General features: G+C 48.1%; 2 protein-coding genes across 2 annotated transcripts; both read left to right on the top strand.

Annotated features, from left to right (window-relative positions):
• The first annotated feature begins 7521 nt into the window (after positions 1-7521).
• On the top strand, positions 7522-10203 carry LOC126876813 (uncharacterized). Its single transcript, XM_050639680.1, has one exon. The coding sequence runs from the start codon at positions 7522-7524 to the stop codon at positions 10201-10203; it is 2682 nt and encodes an 893-aa protein (XP_050495637.1).
• An 87-nt stretch (positions 10204-10290) lies between these two features.
• On the top strand, positions 10291-11325 carry LOC126876812 (uncharacterized). Its single transcript, XM_050639679.1, has one exon. It carries the CDS (start codon positions 10291-10293, stop codon positions 11323-11325), a length of 1035 nt encoding a protein of 344 aa, XP_050495636.1.
• The last annotated feature ends 7770 nt before the right edge of the window (positions 11326-19095 follow it).

Raw genomic sequence — 19095 nt, 5'->3', positions numbered from 1 at the left:
AGAAAGTGGTTAGTGGGAGGAAAGTTGCAGCGTACGTGACAAATACTACCTTTCCCTTTTTCGCCGTGGTAGACAATAGTCTCTAGAAATTCCTCCGAACCAGATGTTTGTTTCGTTTGAAGGACCTTTTCTAGGAAATCTGTGAAATTTATGGAAGGTCCTTGAAACTATGGAGGATACGCTGCGAGTATCCGAAGACATCTGGTTGCCATATTGCCTTCGGTGTGTGGCCTCGGCTAGGTAGAGTGTTACGCGACGTAACAGTCAACTTAGTTATGCTGATATATTCTTATGTGGCTATTTTGTGTGTGGACTGTTTCAATGCGTGCTCTTAGTATAGACGATTAATTTATGACTTCCCAAATTAGCCTTTTTAGGCCCTTTATTTGGAGATACTCAAGGTTTCGTCTATGTAACGCGGAGCGTGCCCATGCGGCCCAGCAGTCACGTACCCCCAAGTAGACTCTGACCGTTTTTCCCATTCGGTATATGCTGAATGTTTCAGTTGGAATTCAGTCGTCTTTGCCAATATCCTAAGCTTTCTCCTTATACTTTATAACCATCCAGACAATAAATGTTATTTCTCTATGTTAGTATGTTTAGTATCTCATGGTTATCGATAATGATTATATTATTGTCTTCGTCGAATTGTGTGACGGTACATGTCGGCTTTCATGAATTCCTATTTGTATCCGTTCTGGTTGTGTCAGAGTATATCACTTATGTTGTGGTTTTTTGGGCGGAAGACGCAGTTAATCGATGGTGAAAGTTCTTTGGGTTTTTATTTGGATATGTTTTCCATTCTACATTTCCAGTAGTTTCTTATGAAGTTGTGGAAAGCTTTTCTAATTTCGTATTCACTCTCTTTGTTCCTCTGTTATTCTGCTCTTCTTTTTCTTCTCCAGCAACGCTAGTAATTTTTCACCGTTGCGTTTGATCTTTTATTTTAATGTACTAATTCTTTGTAGGATGATTGGTTCCCCGTGTTACTATCCTTTTTCTTGTTTTTATCTTTTGTGCTTTAGATGATTTCTATAGACATGATTTCTATAGGTAATCCGGGTACGGAATTCGATCTTTTCATGTTTTCGCTTGATTTCAATAGTACTTTTATGCACTGTACTAGTTCCACTTCGTTTAATTCTTCTGTTATCCGTTTATTCATTGGTGTTAATTCTATGCGAAAAAACATTTGCGTAATAAAAACTAGGACTTTGTTTGAATATAACAGAATTCTTTTGTCAAAATCCAGGAAAAGATACTTACTTTTGCTACGTTTATGACTCCTTTCATATACTTGCACGGTGTGGTATTTTTCGAAGCAATTGCGTGTATGCAGGGCCGGTTTAACCAAACGAGTGGCATAATAGTACATCGATTCTCTTCTTCTACCTTTGATTTTCCGATTACAACATACCACACGATCTTTACTTCCTTCTGTGTCATCTCGCCGAATGACATGTAAAAGGCCGTTTAGTCTTTCTGCTGTTCCAGAAGTTGATGAAGTATTCTTGAGGTCGGCGTCACGAAAATGCCCAATTAATTGACCCATCAAGCGACGTACGAATTGCAAATGCGTTATTTTGTTTTTATTCTTTTTCTTCTGGTTTGCGTTATATAATAAGTAAGAATTTATTGTTGATATTTCCAATCCGCAAAAAAGTAATTTTCGCCACCATTTTTGGGACTTTCGTATAAAACGGTATGTAGCTGTTTACTGGTCTGCTTTACACCGCCCATATATTCGTGGCGGGACTCGACGACGGAACTCTTTTCGATGGCTTCGCGATACAAAGCGCCATATCATAAAAGTGTAAGGCCGACATGCTTCCTACATCCTTCCGTCGAATATTTGGAAGAAGACATACGTGGCAACGGTCGCGAACGCGTAACGAACGCGTGCGTAGTGCGGATATCGAGGGGCAAGAAAAGAAATAGTCGTTCGTATTCGAGTTCCTTTCCCGACGTTCCGCGCAGCGAAATTGAAAGGGACGATCTGAAAAAAGCAGAGTAAACTGGAGTAGCTTTGACCTGTATACCAGGTCCAAAAGGTAATTTAAACGTTTCGGTATAGTTACATGTTTAATTAAGGAACGGTTAACCGGAAAATCTTTGTAATTGAAAAGCATTGAATTCCGAGTAAAGTTGGCGAGCAGATTTCAGCTCGTTGATGGGTCTTAAACGAGGTCGAAAATTCCACTAACGGCTATCTTGGAACACTCGATGAAAAGGATCCGTGGAGTAATGATTTTCCACAAACTTTATTCGGCGTGTCCCTCGTACACGATGACGTAAAGCGACCAACCATCGTGATTAACTCAAATACGGCGGAAGAAGAGAAAGAAAAAGAAAAGTATCGTGGAGAAAAGGTAATACCATCGTAACCGTCGTAAATCGTTGGCAGTTGTCGCGTGTCGATGGTACGTTGATCGGGTCGGTTGTACGCGGAAGCTCTTTATCGACGGACTCGAAAAAACTTTCACATCCGGCGATCGCTAAGCAATTTAAGTTTAGCGGAAAATCCATTTCTCTGGCGAAGAAAAGAGTGCGAGCTAGCGGCGCGTGGATAATATTAACTGATTTATATCCCGGGATTTAATAACCTGGCGACGTTGGGCCGGAGTACAGAGGCTCTCAATTACAGTCGGAACAGCGTCGTTAATACAAAAGGAGGCTGTTACGGTCGATAGATGGCGGCCCTTATCGTTGTCTCTCTGCCACCAGCAGGTTTCAGCGACGCTGCCTCGATATATCGATACAACCCCCCATTGGGTGAAACGACAGCGGGCTGGCTGCTGTTTTTTCGCTACGGTCGGACCCGCGCTCCCTGTCGCGAAATGCTTTTGCGTCACGATGGTTTCGCGTCGGTTGTTTGCGCGCCGTTTCGTTACATTCCTGTGACTATAACGCTTGGTTACGAGTCGAAAAACGTTTCGTTTCCCGCTGATCTTTGCACGAGTACGAATTTTTCTATTTTTCGACAGTGGATTTTTTTTACAAGTTTCTATACGCGAACATTCGTTGATTTATGCATCGTCGTATACGTATTGTCGTTGCGTGGACGCTGGTTTGCTGAACAGCGCGACGTTTTTTCCATCGCGGGAATCGCACAGACGCGTAAAGCGAAGGCCACCTTGGTATTAGGTATTCTCTTTGAGAAACGTGCAAGCAGAATAGGAGAAAAACGGCACGAGACGCGTTGCAAGGCGCGCGTTGATATACTTGTACGTATAGCCAGAAGCGGAAGGAGTTTTCGCGGAGACTCGAGTTTCCAAGACTGACCGTGGCACTCGCCGCGTCTATTTCGCAGGATCGTTTTATTTTAGAAAAACCGGTCTCGCCGTTCTCTCCAGTCGGCGCCCGTAACTTTTCGTAAACTCTGTTGCCAAATTGCTGGCGAAGAGATGGAAACACGGGCGGCTGGATAGCGCGGTCCACGGGTAAATTTTGTAAGAAAGAAATTTATTAACAGGAGTCGGCCAGATTTCTTCCGCGCACCGATTCTGCGTCGCCAGTGCGAATTTCCGCGAAATTTTTCACGCGTGTGTATAAAAGGACGACACAGGATGAAACCGGGCCGCGTATTTCGCGTAACGTTATTTGCTCGCCGTAGGGTACTTGCAAACAAACGCGTATTTGCCCGTTCATTACATTCGTTTGGCAACAACGTTGCCGTTGCCGTTCTTTCCACCCCCCCCCCCCACCCCATCATCAGCGCATGGTTTTTCACGTGTTTATCACTGGCGATTTACGTTCCGCGTTGATTAATTTTTCAGCAGAAATTCAGCGACCGTTCCGAGGCAGGCCGCTCGAATATTCGCTGGTTTAGCTCGGGCGGACGCCGAAGATTCGTTTCTGCCGAGCTGCAACGGCAAACAGGTCGTTAAGCCTTTAAGTTCAGGCCTCGAGTGTACAGAGCAAACTCACGGCTGTTCGCTCGCCGCGCGTTCCAATGGCAACGACGATCGGCAACGCAGCGATTAGGCATCGCGACAACGCGCGCCGAAACTTGGATCGGCCAGACCAACCACTGCGAAAGAAATTCTCTTTCCGTAGGATTCTCGAGAGGGGTCGGATTTCGATCGCAATCGCTATCCCAAATTGCGCGTCACTGGTTTACAAACGGTTCGAACGTAACAGCAGCTAGCTGTAAAATCGACGACTTGAAATCCGCTGGGGCGTCGAGGGGCATGCCTCGACGTCCCCAAAGGCTAATTAGTTTATTTTCGCACGACGGTGGGGCGATGCCCCGGTTAGCGAAACTCCCTTTCCGAATCGTTGATCAGTGTACGTAATATTATACGACGGGTTATTTACCGAGGTTATGACGCTCGCTCGATCGCAGTAGCTTCGGCGCACGCGAGCATCGCGACGCTCGGGGCTCGGGGCTCGTGGCTCGCGTGCCGCTCAAATTAATCAACAGTCAACCTTTTGATCTTTCTTCTCGCGTCCCGATGCATTCGCCGATATTAAAATCGGAAAATTTCCATTTCCATCCGCTTTCCGCGGCTCCACCAACTTTATTAATGTCTCGTGTTACAAACCGTTCGTCCGATTTGCTCTACCATCGAATCCCTCTTTCATCTATCTCTTCGAATTCGACGCTGAATTTGTATTTTCATGCGGATTACGCGGTCCAGGGAATTTTGGTCGTTCCGGTTTTTACTTATTAATTGGAATTTAGGAATGTTACGACGCCTAAAGCATCTGCTCGCCAGCCCGCGCGACCGGACAACAACCGACCTGCGTAACGGCACTTCGACCCTCAATAAACCTAAGGACCCACCATAACTTTCATTTCCCTGCATTGTTTTGCCATATGTCTTCAATCCGATTGTCTTGAAGAATTGCAAGCCAAAATATGCTCGAAACACAGTCGGTTTTAGAGGTGTCCTTGGGTTTATTAGTCGCCTTTAAAACACGGAGAAAGCGGGTATGCACCCATTAGGAAAACCCGAATAGCCCTGTAATAAAACAGGCTTGGTTTTCTCATACACACAGTCATTTACGCACCACGATGGTAGAAGACTCCCTACTCATCCCTTCGAGCAGTAGTGCAGCATGACCAATCGACACCGCGGTTCGTTACCCTCACTTTTCCTAACGAAAGTGGGACCAACGAATCCGCGTTCTTTATGCACAGGGGCACACCCACACCGAACTTTCTTCCGTATTAAACAAAAGAGCGACAAACGGTCTACCAGCTAACGCCTAACGCGACAGTCTCCCAACTAACGCCTAACGCGACGGTCTCCCAACTAACGCCTAACGCGACGGTCTACCAACTAACGCCTAACGCGGCAGTCTGCACATAGCGCGAGAGTCGCATTCTTCACGCAAATCTTTTGTAACTAAGTGCTTGGAAATATATACTTTATAATACTGTGAATCCCAGTGTTATACCAACTCAATCACCCCTCATTATCTCAAAGGAAATCAGGGGATCGATCAATTCGTGGTGTCGATTGTTATAATCGTAACGGGGATTTACGACCCCCGTTGACGACTCTCCTCGCGAGTACGTCTCCCCGCGATTGGTCGAATTTACATGGTCCTTCGAGCCGGATCTCGTGCCACCAAAAAGTGCACTGACCAGTGACTATACAGTGTCGCGTGAGATCCAAGTTCCAACCACTTAGTCAACTGAGCAAGGGAACCGCCATCGGAGAGAAGCACCTCCGTCGCGCAGCATCTACACGAGCCCACGCCGCATCGTAACGATTAGCAACAGAATCCCAGATCAACGTCCATTTGATCAAGGTAAGGGCGTTCATTATCAAAATCAAACATGGCCCAAGCTGAATCAATCAGCACGTTACGGCGGAGACGAGGCGTCCTAGCCCGTCGACTTGCAACCATAAGGCGCGAACTCGATGAGTACGAAGCGTCTGGGAAGGCAAACAGAATCTTCCTAGCATCTTGCCGCAGCTCGTTCGATGAGCTTTGGAGGAGGATACTCGAGGTTCAAGAAGAGTTAGGTGTGGTAGATGAGGGGGAAGATGCGCGGGTAGATTCGTTATCGCAAGAGCATCGGGAGCTTGACATGCGGTTCCGAGAGCTCTTTGAGCAAATATCAGCAACAACCCCGTCGACTACAACAAGAGGTGAGACGTGCCGGAAACCAGAGCCGACCACCGTTCCAGAGGTCCGCGTGCCCCAATTCGACGGTGCCCTCGAGAATTGGACCTATTTCTACGACACGTTCACATCCATAGTGGACCTTAACGAAGGTTTGACGAATGTCCAAAAGTTCCAGCATCTACGCTCATCTATAACTGGACGGGCCGCACAGAGTATCCAGTCATTAGAACTCACAGAGGCCAACTATTCCATCGCGCTTGATACACTGAAGGACAAGTTCAATTGCCCCCTCCAAATCTGCATGCGCCATTGGAATCTGATGCGTAATTATCCGGAAATCAAAAGGGAAACTCCAGAGGCCCTAGAGGATTTGTTGGAAACCATCAGCGTAAATCTAAAGGCGCTCGAACATCTAAAGGAGCCCGTCACTTCAAACATAGCGATGATCGAATTGATCGCGTCGAAGTTGCCCGCGTCCAGCCTGCGTAAATGGCAACGCACACATTCCCCCGCCAAAAGGTGCCATCCTATCAGCATCTGATAGACTTTCTCAAAACACGGGCGAACGGGACTCAATTCCTCTCTAAAGAGAAGGAATCAAAAGGGTCAACACACAAACACCGCAGTCAGCGAACAACCATACCGCATGGGCGAACCCTTGCTACAACCAGCAGAACGGTGGTGTGTCCGACCTGCAACGGACATCACGAGATCAGACACTGCAAAATATTCAAGGCCAAATCAGCGACCAAACGTTTTCAAATCGTGAAGAAGGCATCGTTGTGCATAAATTGCCTAGGCACAGGACATTCGCCGACACAGTGTACATCGGGTTCGTGTCGTATCTGCGGTCACCGACACCATACGTATCTACACCGCGAAAAAACCCAGGTAGATTCATGGTCGTCGAGCGGTCGATCTTCGAGCGGTCGATCGTCGAGCGGTCGATCGTCGAGCGGTCGGTCGGCAAGCGGTTGGTCGCCGAGCAGTCGGTCGTCGGACAGTCGCGCATCGAGCGGTCGGTCGTCGGGCAGTCGCGCACCGAGCGGTCGATCGTCGGGCAGTCGTTCATCACACAAGCGAGCCTCCACCGAACAATCCCCATCGGGATCATCGAAGTCGCGGTCGTCCCACAAATCGAGGCGAACATCCGATACTTCACGGAAGCATACATCTTCGGTTCCAAGAGGTACGAAAGAGCATTCCTCGTACGAGTCACGCTCAGCCCGGATCCGGAACACCACCCCAACCTCTTCATCCAAGTCCCAACCGGGGCAAAACTGACTGTCCGAGACTACGACAGCAAGGGGGATCGGACTAACAAACACATCTCCCCACACCCCTCTGCATCATGATCTGTTGGCCACAGCACAGATCAAGGTTTTGAACAAACAGGCACAACCAATCCGAGCCCGAGCCTTACTCGACACTGGGTCGAGCATGAACTTCATGACCGACAGGCTCGCGAACTCCCTCGGTATAAGGCAAAGGAGATGTGCGATCCAGATCGGAGCCCTCGACAATTTGAGCACCACGGCAAAACGTTACACCACGGCCACCATCACGTCGACGGACGGCGAGTACAAGAAGACATTGAGATTTCTTGTTATCCCGGCCATATCGATCCTCGTACCAAGCGAGCCCATCGATCCCTCGAGTCCGGGATTACCCAGAAATATTCATCTAGCCGATCCACAATTCCATTGCCCAGCCCCGATCGATGTTTTACTTAGTACCGGATCAACATTCGCGTCGCTGTGCATCGGGCAGGTCAATCTGGCACAACCAGGCGAACCTGAACTACGTCTACAAAAAACACGCTTCGGCTGGGTAATCGGGGGGAGTCCCACGTCCCAAACCGCGATAAATACGTTCCACGCAACCACAACGGCTCTGCAAGAGGACCTCGCACGGTTTTGGGAGATCGACGAGGGACAGGCCACTACTCATCTTTCGGAATCGGAACGACTATGTGAAGAACATTTCCGAAACCATGTCCGACGAACCAAGGAAGGCAGATACATCGTTGCATTACCGTTCAACGAAAAGCTTTCCTCACTAGGGTCATCGAAGGCCACTGCAATGAGCAGGCTCGCCTCTCTTCATCGCCGATTCCAACGCGACAAACAATATGAAACCGCGTATAGTGCTGTGATTCAAGAATATTTAGACTTGGGTCACATGACAAAGATCAACACGGTTCACGCCACCGACCACGGATATTATTTACCACATCACGGCGTGACCAAGGAATCGAGCGACACCACCAAGCTACGGGTTGTGTTCGACGGCTCAGCTTCAAGTACCACGGGAGTGTCTCTAAACGACGCCCTTCATACGGGTCCGAAATTACAAGAAGACCTGAGGAACATCCTATTGAGATTCCGGTCATTTCAATATGTCTTTACCGGCGACATCGAGAAGATGTACCGCCAATTCCTCCTACGTCCAGAAGATCGTCTCTACCAAAAGATTCTGTGGCGTGCCGACAACGGAGAGATCGAAACTTACCGACTCAACACCGTAACGTTCGGTCTATCCGCAGCCCCGTATCTGGCCATCCGATGTCTCAAACAGTTGGCAGAGGACGAGGGACCTCGATTTCCGAGAGCAGCGCAGATCCTACGGCGAGACTTCTATGTCGACGATGCGTTGACCGGAGCCGATACGAAGGACGAAGCCCTATCAATCAGGAATGATCTCACGAGATTACTTAAGCTAGCCGGTCTAAATATCCGCAAATGGGCCTCAAACGATCGGGATCTGCTGAGAGGGCTACCTGAGGAAGACACCAAGCAGAAATTACATCTCGGTGAGTCATCCACGTTAAAAACACTCGGCGTCTTTTGGGATTCAGCCGACGATACCATACTATATTCGGTCAAGACGAACAGTGACACTTCCCGAATCACAAAGCGATCAATCAGCTCAGTCATCGCACAAATATATGATCCACTAGGATTGCTCGCGCCGGTAATCGTTCGAGCAAAAATGATTTTGCAACAAGTCTGGACATTGAAGGTAGATTGGGACGAATCCCTTCCGTCAGACGTACACACAGCATGGATCAAATACCACACCCAATTGCCGTTGTTAAATGCGGTAAGGTTCCCTCGGAAGACCATCCTAGAATCCGCAACGAAAATTGAGCTCCACGGATTCTGTGACGCTAGCGAAAGGGCATATGGGGCGTGCGTCTACGTGCGGACGACTGACCGAAAGAACAATATTTGGACTCGACTCCTCACGGCGCGGTCGAAGGTAGCGCCGCTCAAATCGCTCTCCATACCACGTCTCGAATTAAGTGGGGCACTTATTTTGACGTCCTTGATTTCGTCAATACAACAGGCCCTGACGACCAAGATATCGCGGATAGTCTACTGGACTGACTCCACCATCGTACTCCATTGGATCAGGTCTTCGCCGCACACCTTGAAAACATTTATGGCGAATCGAGTCGCTGAGATACAGACCAAGACCAATATCTCCGACTGGCGTCATGTGCCTACCGACGATAATCCAGCGGATCTCATCTCCCGAGGCCAGACGCCCAAGGAATTCCTATGTCCGTCCATTTGGAAAAACGGGCCAAGGTGGCTCCTGCAAAGCGAAAGCTATTGGCCGGTTTGGAGCCCGATACCGGTAGTCGACCTCCCGGAGCAAAAGAAGACGATCTGTCTGAGGACGAGTGTTAACGACAACACTCTCCTCCATCGCTACTCGTCTTGGCCAAGACTAATAAGAATCGTCGCCCGGTGTCTTCGATGGAGACATAAGCAACACCGAACTGCCCATCTCACCACAGACGAACTGACCGCAGCGCACAACAGGCTAATAAAAATCTTACAATCCCAGCATTTCGCGCCTGAAATTCGGATCCTCCAAAAAAATCGATGCGAGGACGTTGGAGGGAAACTACAGCCATTAAACCCCTTCCTCGACGAAGATGGGCTACTCCGGGTAGGAGGGCGACTAACCAACTCCGCCATACCCTTCAGCCAAAAACACCCGATCATCCTACCGAAATCCCCGGTGACAGAGCTAATTATAGAACAAGAGCACCGGAACAATCATCACACAGGGACCCAAGCTACCCTATACGCGATGAGACTGCGCTATTGACCGATCGACGGCCGTAGCCAGGTATGGCGCACTCTCAGAAGGTGCGTCCGCTGCTGCAGAGCCAACCCTCCACCAGTGGAATACTTGATGGGTGATTTGCCAGAGGCGCGTATTACCGAATCGCGGCCGTTCAGGAACGTCGGAATCGACTACTGCGGCCCATTCTACATCAAGGAGAGGAGGGACCGCAACCGACGTAAAATCAAGACGTACGCCGCCATATTCGTTTGTCTGGCGACAAAGGCGGTCCACATAGAGTTAGTCAGCGACCTAACCACCGACGCCTTCTTGGCCGCGCTACGCCGTTTCATCTCGCGGCGAGGATACTGCGCAACGATCCTCACCGACAACGGCACCAATTTCGTCGGGGCTAATCGGCAGCTGCAAGAACTCCGGACCCTATTGCAGTCCGACGACCACCAGGATAGGGTACAGAATTTTCTCGCCGACCGACAAATACAATGGCGTTTTAATCCTCCGAACTCACCACATTTTGGCGGCTTATGGGAAGCCGCAGTTAAATCGTTCAAACGCCATCTCATCCGCGTGGTCGGCACGGAGCTCCTGACCTTTGAACACCTCAACACCCTTGTGATCGAAATTGAGGCCATTCTCAATTCACGCCCACTGACTCCCATCTCATCCGATCCGAAAGATCCCCCTGTCCTCACTCCCGGTCATTTTCTAATCGGTGATACCCTAACCAGTTTACGGGAGCGTGATTTCAGGACAGTTCCATCAGGACGGCTATCCAGTTGGCAGCGCATTCACCAGATTAAGCAGCACTTCTGGAGCCGATGGTATCGAGAATACCTAAACGAGTTAACCCGCCGCAGCAAATGGGACAAGGGCAAACACAACATTCATGAAGGCACCGTAGTAATCCTCAGGGAGGACAACGTGCCCTCTATGCAGTGGCCTTTGGGCCGCGTAATCAAGGTCCATCCAGGAGCCGACGGAATCATCCGGACCGCTACCGTGCAGACGGCAACAAGCATCCTGGACCGCGGCGTCAAAAGACTGGTCCCCTTACCCATCCACCCAGATCCAGACGAGGCCGAACGCCCACACGGAGCGAAGGAGGTCACCAACGACACACCAGACTCCACAGCCAGAATTTGATCGGTGCCCTCTCAACGGGGGGAGGATGTTACGACGCCTAAAGCATCTGCTCGCCAGCCCGCGCGACCGGACAACAACCGACCTGCGTAACGGCACTTCGACCCTCAATAAACCTAAGGACTCACCATAACTTTCACTTCCCTGCATTGTTTCGCCATATGTCTTCAATCCGATTGTCTTGAAGAATTGCAAGCCAAAATATGCTCGAAACACAGTCGGTTTTAGAGGTGTCCTTGGGTTTATTAGTCGCCTTTAAAACGCGGAGAAAGCGGGTATGCACCCATTAGGAAAACCCGAATAGCCCTGTAATAAAACAGGCTAGGTTTTCTCATACACACAGTCATTTACGCACCACGATGGTAGAAGACTCCCTACTCATCCCTTCGAGCAGTAGTGCAGCATGACCAATCGACACCGCGGTTCGTTACCCTCACTTTTCCTAACGAAAGTGGGACCAACGAATCCGCGTTCTTTAGGCACAGGGGCACACCCACACCGAACTTTCTTCCGTATTAAACAAAAGAGCGACAAACGGTCTACCAGCTAACGCCTAACGCGACAGTCTCCCAACTAACGCCTAACGCGACGGTCTCCCAACTAACGCCTAACGCGACGGTCTACCAACTAACGCCTAACGCGGCAGTCTGCACATAGCGCGAGAGTCGCATTCTTCACGCAAATCTTTTGTAACTAAGTGCTTGGAAATATATACTTTATAATACTGTGAATCCCAGTGTTATACCAACTCAATCACCCCTCATTATCTCAAAGGAAATCAGGGGATCGATCAATTCGTGGTGTCGATTGTTATAATCGTAACGGGGATTTACGACCCCCGTTGACGACTCTCCTCGCGAGTACGTCTCCCGGCGATTGGTCGAATTTACAAGGAATTTCAAAGTTATCGTAGACATCTAGAGACGGGTTGTTCGGAGGTCTCAAAGTTTCCAAAGAGAACGAAATTCGGCCAATCTAACTGCTCGGGTTACGTCGTTTGAATTAAAAAAAAAAATCTGCACGTTCGATTTCCAGATAAATAAAATTTTTTGAATGCGATTCGCAGCGCGAAATTCGAGCAGCGGCTATTCGATACGACAATTGCACGATATAGAAGGGGTTTCTATCGCGCGCAATGCTTGCGTAGAATCTCGACGATAGGTACGCGGTATTTGTCGACTAACTATAAATATCGAACAGTTCGACTGGCTGCGCGAAGTAGCGAGTTTCCACGCGCGAGCAATAACGTTTACAATATATTTCACGTAACGGCAAATAGCGCTAATTGTACGCCAGCGTTTTGCCACAGCGATCGTGCGATAGTCAGTGGTACGTACGGCTCGTTCGTATTCACATTCGTGAAACTTAAATTCGGATCGCGCGAATGGCGAATCGAAACAGATTGAATGCCAGATTTCGGGGGGGAAAACGATCGATCGGAGGGTATTCTGACTAATTCTCGGACTAATTCTCCGACTGATTCTCGAACGATGCCGCTCGAACGTGGACGAACCGCGTTAATGGACGATCTAATTTGCAGTTATCTGTTAATCGGTTTAAAACGCTCTATATTTAACCGGGCATTCCATTATACTTGGCTGTTTCATTCGCTAATTTATCATTTCATCTCGGCTCAGCCGGCTCATCGTCGTTCCATCAGTCGCGTCGATCGAGCGAGCGGAATTTAAATTACCCGTATAATCCTCGAGCGGTATCGCGGCTCGTTAAAATTACACCGACAGATTTATTTGCCGCGCGTTTGGCGGATGGCATGCCGATCGACCCAGCGCGCTCGCATAATTCCAAATTCGAACATCTTGTCGCGTTTTCCACGTTACGTTGAGTCGTCGAGTACGTTACGTCGTGAAATTTGAAATGCGTGGAACGCGCGTATCGCGCGTCCACGTAAGATTTGTGTTTGCCAATCGTAGCCGAACTCGACAGCAAACGCGGCGCTTCGGCGAGAGAAGAAGGGAAAAGAGGATAAAAGGAGAAGAGCGGAAAGAAGAAAATGAAAAAGAAGGGGAGCAAAACGGTGGACGGTTGGGAAATAACAGGCGGCAGAAGCGTGGTCGGCGTCGATCGTCGAGGGTAAAGCGCGAACGGGCTGTCATATTCGCAACAAAGGGCGAAAGTCAAAGTGGATCTCGGTGCGGGGCGGCGCAGCTAAGCGTTCGGGTCTGAAAGCACGTTCCAGCCTTTTGATCGCCAGGCTATTTTCTTCCGTGCGGCCTCTTTCATCGTTCCACGCTACGGATTTTCAGCTGAATTTACGCCTGACATCAGCGGTTTCCTCGTTGGTTACTAGTTGGAGTCGCCTGATAGACGAGTAGGTGCGAGGGAGCGACCGGCAATTAACTTAGCAGTCGATTCTAGCCAGTTTCGAAGTTTCGTAACCCGGCACGTTGGATCCGGTCAATCTGTTAGATCCGTGGCAGCCGAGCCGTGGGGCAGACAGGAACGAAAGGCACGTCGACGGGGCTCTCCAGTAATTTCACCGATACGTTCGACCGTCGCGCGATTAAAATCCTCTCGGAGCCCGCCATACAGTTTCTGCTAGTGGCACGAGTGGCCAACTTTACGAGGGGATAACGCTACGTGATACGAAATCGCACGGCCGAAGCTTGCCGTATCCATTCCTTTTCTATTCCGCCCGTTCTGCCTTCTGCTCCCGATCTCCCGCTAATTCGCCTTGTTTCATCGGCCGTCTCCAGCGTGGATCGAGGGACATCGGTCCTTAAACTTTTCCCCACGCTGGACAAGGTTTTCTCCTTGATAAGTACCGATTCGTTTCTACTTCGTTCCGATGTTAGCGAAACGGCTCGTTCGTTCCAATAGCAATATTATTGAGCAGTAAAATTCTTCTGCGTGTAAAAGCGGATAAAACAATTTCCCCTAGTATTTGTTTGCAAATAACAGTTTTTAGCATTTCGTTAATAAATATTTCTTGGCAACAGCATCGTATGAAATATATTAGGTTGTCCGAAAAATGTCTTTTTTCGCAAACGTCGTTTTTACAATAAAGCACCTCCGTACAAACGTGAAACCAAGTCTGTGAAATGTCTCGGTGTTTATCTCAATAGAACAAAATGGATCGTACGTAATGCGACAAAACGATATAAAGCAAATAACATTGTGCGTCTATTATTTCCTCATAAACAGAAAGAAACTTTTCGGATATCAATCAAACAACTCGTATAGCGTATCTCTTTGAAGAAAACTTGCAAAGGATCGGTTTAACGTCTTAGGTACGATTGAATTTTGTGCGGGGACGTTCCTTCGTAGGGCAGGGTTTGACGCGAACTACGCGTAAACGATACTGCACCGCAATATGTGGCGGATAATGCTGTTCTCTACGCAAGCACATTGGATAATTAAATGTTAATTTTTCTTAAAGGTACGATACATATACGTGAACTTTAATAATTTACTTTAATTATTAATAATACAATTGAGTGTGATATATTTTAAAGCAGGGCAAAGCACATACACCCACGTCACAATTTTCACATTCAAGCGAGCTAGTGCTTTTCAAATTGTTTTTCGTTTTCTATTTTCTAGCGACATTTTTAGGTTAAAAATTGTAAAATATTGTAAGGATGCGGATCGGAATATTAAAAAGAGCATCTAATAATGATATATTTATTTTAACGGAAAGCAATAATTGATATCTGACACTTGTGTATCAAAAATAGACTATATATTTTGCCTGTATGTATTGATAACACTGTTATAAAATATTGCGAGGACAAGAAAAGCGTGAAAAAAGACAAACGAAAACGTGCGTTTAGCTTAAACGGTGACCGAGTACCTCTCCAAGGTCGGTGCTGCTGATATTTAAAGGGGTCCTCTCTAAGGTCGGTGCAGCTGATATATAAAGGGGGTTCTCTCCAAGGTCGGTGCTGCTGATATTTAAAGGGGTCCTCTCTAAGGTCGGTGCAGCTGATATATAAAGGGGGTCCTCTCCAAGGTCGGTGCTGCTGGTATATAAAGGGGGGTCCGATTCCCGGCGGAGCCAGCACCATCCGACATAGACACGTAAACTAGGCAGATCAGTATAGTCGAACATTAACATTCGAAATTTTTTCCAAATCTAGTATACCATGGAGATTTTACAAAAGACAAACGATCGGTTCCGAGAAGGAGTTCCCGTCCGGGTGGTTCGAGTCGAGTCACTTACCACCATGTGGGTTCGTTTGGCTGGATGGCCGAAGATAACCCAAACACTCAATTTGAAGATGATGGAACATCCCGTGGAGTACTTGCCGAAGGCGAAAAGTTTAAGAACAGGCATGCTAGTCGCCGTGCTAGTAGATTTTAAGGAATCTAGCGCTTGGGAAAGAGCCATCCTTTTACAAAGGACCATGACTGGCTACATCGTCTTTCTAATCGATTGGGGGTTAGAGAGCGAGCAATGTCTCGATTCAATACGGCTGCTGCCCCGTAATTTGGCAAAAATGGCACCGTGGGCTAGAAAAATCGTTCTGCCAGGTGTACGAGAACAACCGATCCAAGGGAAGAGACATCGAGTGGCCCAATTCACCATGTTGAGACGGACAGGGAGCCTAGTCAACATCGATCCTTCTCCAGGAGAAGCAATAACTGCAAGGTTGCTGCTGGACCGAGAGCCGGGAGAATCCGCAAGAGATATGGCAGCATACTGGCTGGAGTTGGGATACCTCGATCCCGAATAATCGCTACTATTGCCAGACACTTTTTTTCTAAGTATAATAATTCTTGTATGTATGGTTTTGTATGTATGGTTGTATGTACAGTTTTATGTGGATATTTGTATTTTTTTTTATATATATTACTACTGAATTGTATATTCTTAGTCAAGTTTGGTTTTGTATGTCTGGTTTTGTATGTATGGTTTCGTATGTATGATTGTATGTACAGTTTTATGTGGATATTTGTATTTTTCTATATATATTAGTACTGAATTGTATATTCTTAGTCAAGACTGTAGGTGAATAAAAACTAATGAAAGCATAAAAACTTGTTAACTCTCTCTTATCCTTCCTCCTCATTCACACAAGTCCTACAATACTAAATTTAATGTTCAGCTGTACGAATTGCAAGGTACATAATAAAAAAAATAGAATAAAAAGTAAAATAAAATAAAAAAAGGAATAAAAGAAATAAAATAAAATAAAATAAAAAAAAGTTAAATTTAAGATATCTTTTAAACTAATCATTTTGCAAATCAAGTACTTGTATACTCCTCTGTAGAGAATCAAAAACTACGGACCGGATCGTCCATCCAGAAAACGAGAAACCCGAGGAAAAGGAATTGCCCGTGTTGGTGTTAGGTCGCGTCCTCGTCGCTTCGCTTATCGTTGGACACACGCTGATCGAACAACGACGCCTTTTCACGGATCCCTCGTGTTTTTCCTCCCTTTTGGTTTCGTGACCCACGGAGAAAGACGCCGAGCAACGCGAATCTCGACGCGTGGCATAACGTTGTTTCGTCGGCCCGGCGTTTGACGCTGGTCGCGGAAGCGAATCGATACCTCGTCGATCGACGCGTGGTGGCGATACGCGTTGCTCTCGTCCCCCTGAGACGCGCAATTAAGAACGACGATCGAAGAACGACGGAGTATCGACGGACGAGGGGGCGGATGAATTCGTTGGATATCGTGGAGCCGGCGATTATCGCTGCCCGATTAATAACTGCGACCCTCTTCTCCGGATTTCGTAGGTTACGACGTTTAGTCGCGATATTAACGTACCTCCAAAGATTACAGGCGTAAGCCTGCTTCGATCGCTTTATCGCGAATCTTCTTACGATCTCCATCGACCGCACCCCTGCGATATTTAATCGCACGGGGGACGAGGATCGTACGAGTGCTCCTCTTTCCCTTACTTCATGACCGATCTCCCTTGAGCGATACTCGACGTCGTTGGAGTCAAGTACCTTCGGCTTTGTATCAAAGTCGGCCTTCGCGTCGGTCCGTGTCGCGGCATTTTCCATTCTGAAGGGATTCTTCGTTTCACATCGTCACGTCCTACGAAGCGTTATATGGTCGTAAGAACGACGAAACCAAGATCCAACCTTTTTATACTTATTCGTATCTAGATCTCGAGTCGGTTATTAATCGTCCGGCGGCACACAGCGCTGTTATCTCCGAATCGAGAGAGCAACGTCGAAAGAAACGGCGCAGCCGGCCGTTCTCACTTTACTCGCTCGCTCCAAGAATCCCGTGGCTCTCTTTTTCGTCCGCGGTCACCCTTTGTCCGTGAATTGGCATTAAGCCGCACCCCGATCTGTGCGCAGATCGTTTTCCACTGCGAACACTGTAAAGGGCAATTGTACGTCGAGTCGTACGCGGAAGCCTTTATCCCGCGGGTTACATTATCGCAGCCCGTGGTTTCCGTATACTCGCCCTATAGCGAGCCGCGTTAATTCCAATTTATTCGCCCTTTCGAAACGTTGCTCGAAACTTGATCCGTCTTACGTTCGCCAGTCCGTATCCTCGATACGAGAGATCGATCGACGTATTCCACGTATTCGTCTCTTTTAAGCCGCCAAAGTAGCCCCGCCAAAGTAGCGCCAAAGCCCCGATCCCTTATCATTTAATGTATATCCTATGTTTTATCGTTCTTGCATTGTTTTGTTCCTCGACGTTGCACTAATCGGAGCAGGTGCAAAGTGTTGGATAATCGATTCGAGACAATGGGATCTCGAGCGACAGGCGTCGTAAACCCAAGGACAACCATGCCCGGACAGTGTTACGGTTACGAGCGCGAAGTCTTTTAATCGTCTTTCGCTCGTAATATGGGATCGTACGCGCGTATTACGCCGATCCCGACACCGATCTCGATCGATCGCGAGATCGCCAAATTAACGCTTAAAGCGACCTTCCAATCGCTACGTTCGGATCGCGTCGTCGGCGCAGATACCGCAGTCGAGGTTGACTCCTCCTCCTTCGCTCGGCTCGTCGTTTCTTGCTGGATCGCGAGAGAAAAGGGCTGATATCCTCTGAAACGCGCGACGCGAAATCGAGTTGGACCTCGTCGCGTTCTACGTATATCGACGATCCGTCAGAGAAGAACATCGGGAATCCTCGATCGCACTCTCTCGAGCCGTCAAGCCACTCACACCCGCTTTTCGCTCGACGCGCTACCCAGAGAAAAGAACGAAAATAGAGGTAACCGATCGAGCGCGTTTGCGCTTACGCCAACGAGGAGAACGAACGAATAAATTAACGTTTCGAAGACAACTGGACGAAGACAATGGAACGAAGAGAGTCATCGGGATGTTTGAAACGCTGCGAGGATCTCTGAACTATTTCGCTTCTAACGAGTGAAAGGAAAGGAGAAGAAGCTTGCGCGCTAACTAGACGAGAGAAACAATTGGAACTTTCACGCTAAATAGGAAACGATTTTGCCTAGAATCGCAAACGAACATCGTTTCGATCCTTTAACGGGGGTTGTATCGATCGCGCGACCTGACACCTGCGATTTCAATGGCGAGAAACGAGAAGAGTTGGCGCAACTGCTCCACGAAATTTTCATAATTCTCGTTTCCAGCGTCTAGATACGCGCGACGGTGCACAACGAAGCGTGCAGGAAGAGAGCCGACAGACGGAATCGCGCCCCCCTTCCGTTTCGAAATACAGCGGGGGCGGTAGAAACGTAACAGCGAGGCAGAAACTGTCGACGAACTCGCGAAAGATCGCATCTGAGTTTTTCGACGAGCGACGCCTCTCTCTCTCTCTTTCTTTCTCTTCGCTTGGATTTTACGATGCGCCCGCGCCCGCTTCTCTCTGT

This window comes from Bombus huntii, unplaced genomic scaffold (genome assembly GCF_024542735.1).
Source record: "Bombus huntii isolate Logan2020A unplaced genomic scaffold, iyBomHunt1.1 ctg00000096.1, whole genome shotgun sequence".
Lineage (NCBI taxonomy): Eukaryota > Metazoa > Arthropoda > Insecta > Hymenoptera > Apidae > Bombus > Bombus huntii.
Note: the sequence above shows the minus strand (reverse complement) of the source record. Positions and strands in the feature narration are given on the sequence as shown.

Coding starts and splice junctions, on each gene's coding strand:
- LOC126876813 (XM_050639680.1), top strand. CDS start 7,522: ATGAACTTCATGACCGACAGGCTCGCGAACTCCCTCGGTATAAGGCAA.
- LOC126876812 (XM_050639679.1), top strand. CDS start 10,291: ATGGGTGATTTGCCAGAGGCGCGTATTACCGAATCGCGGCCGTTCAGG.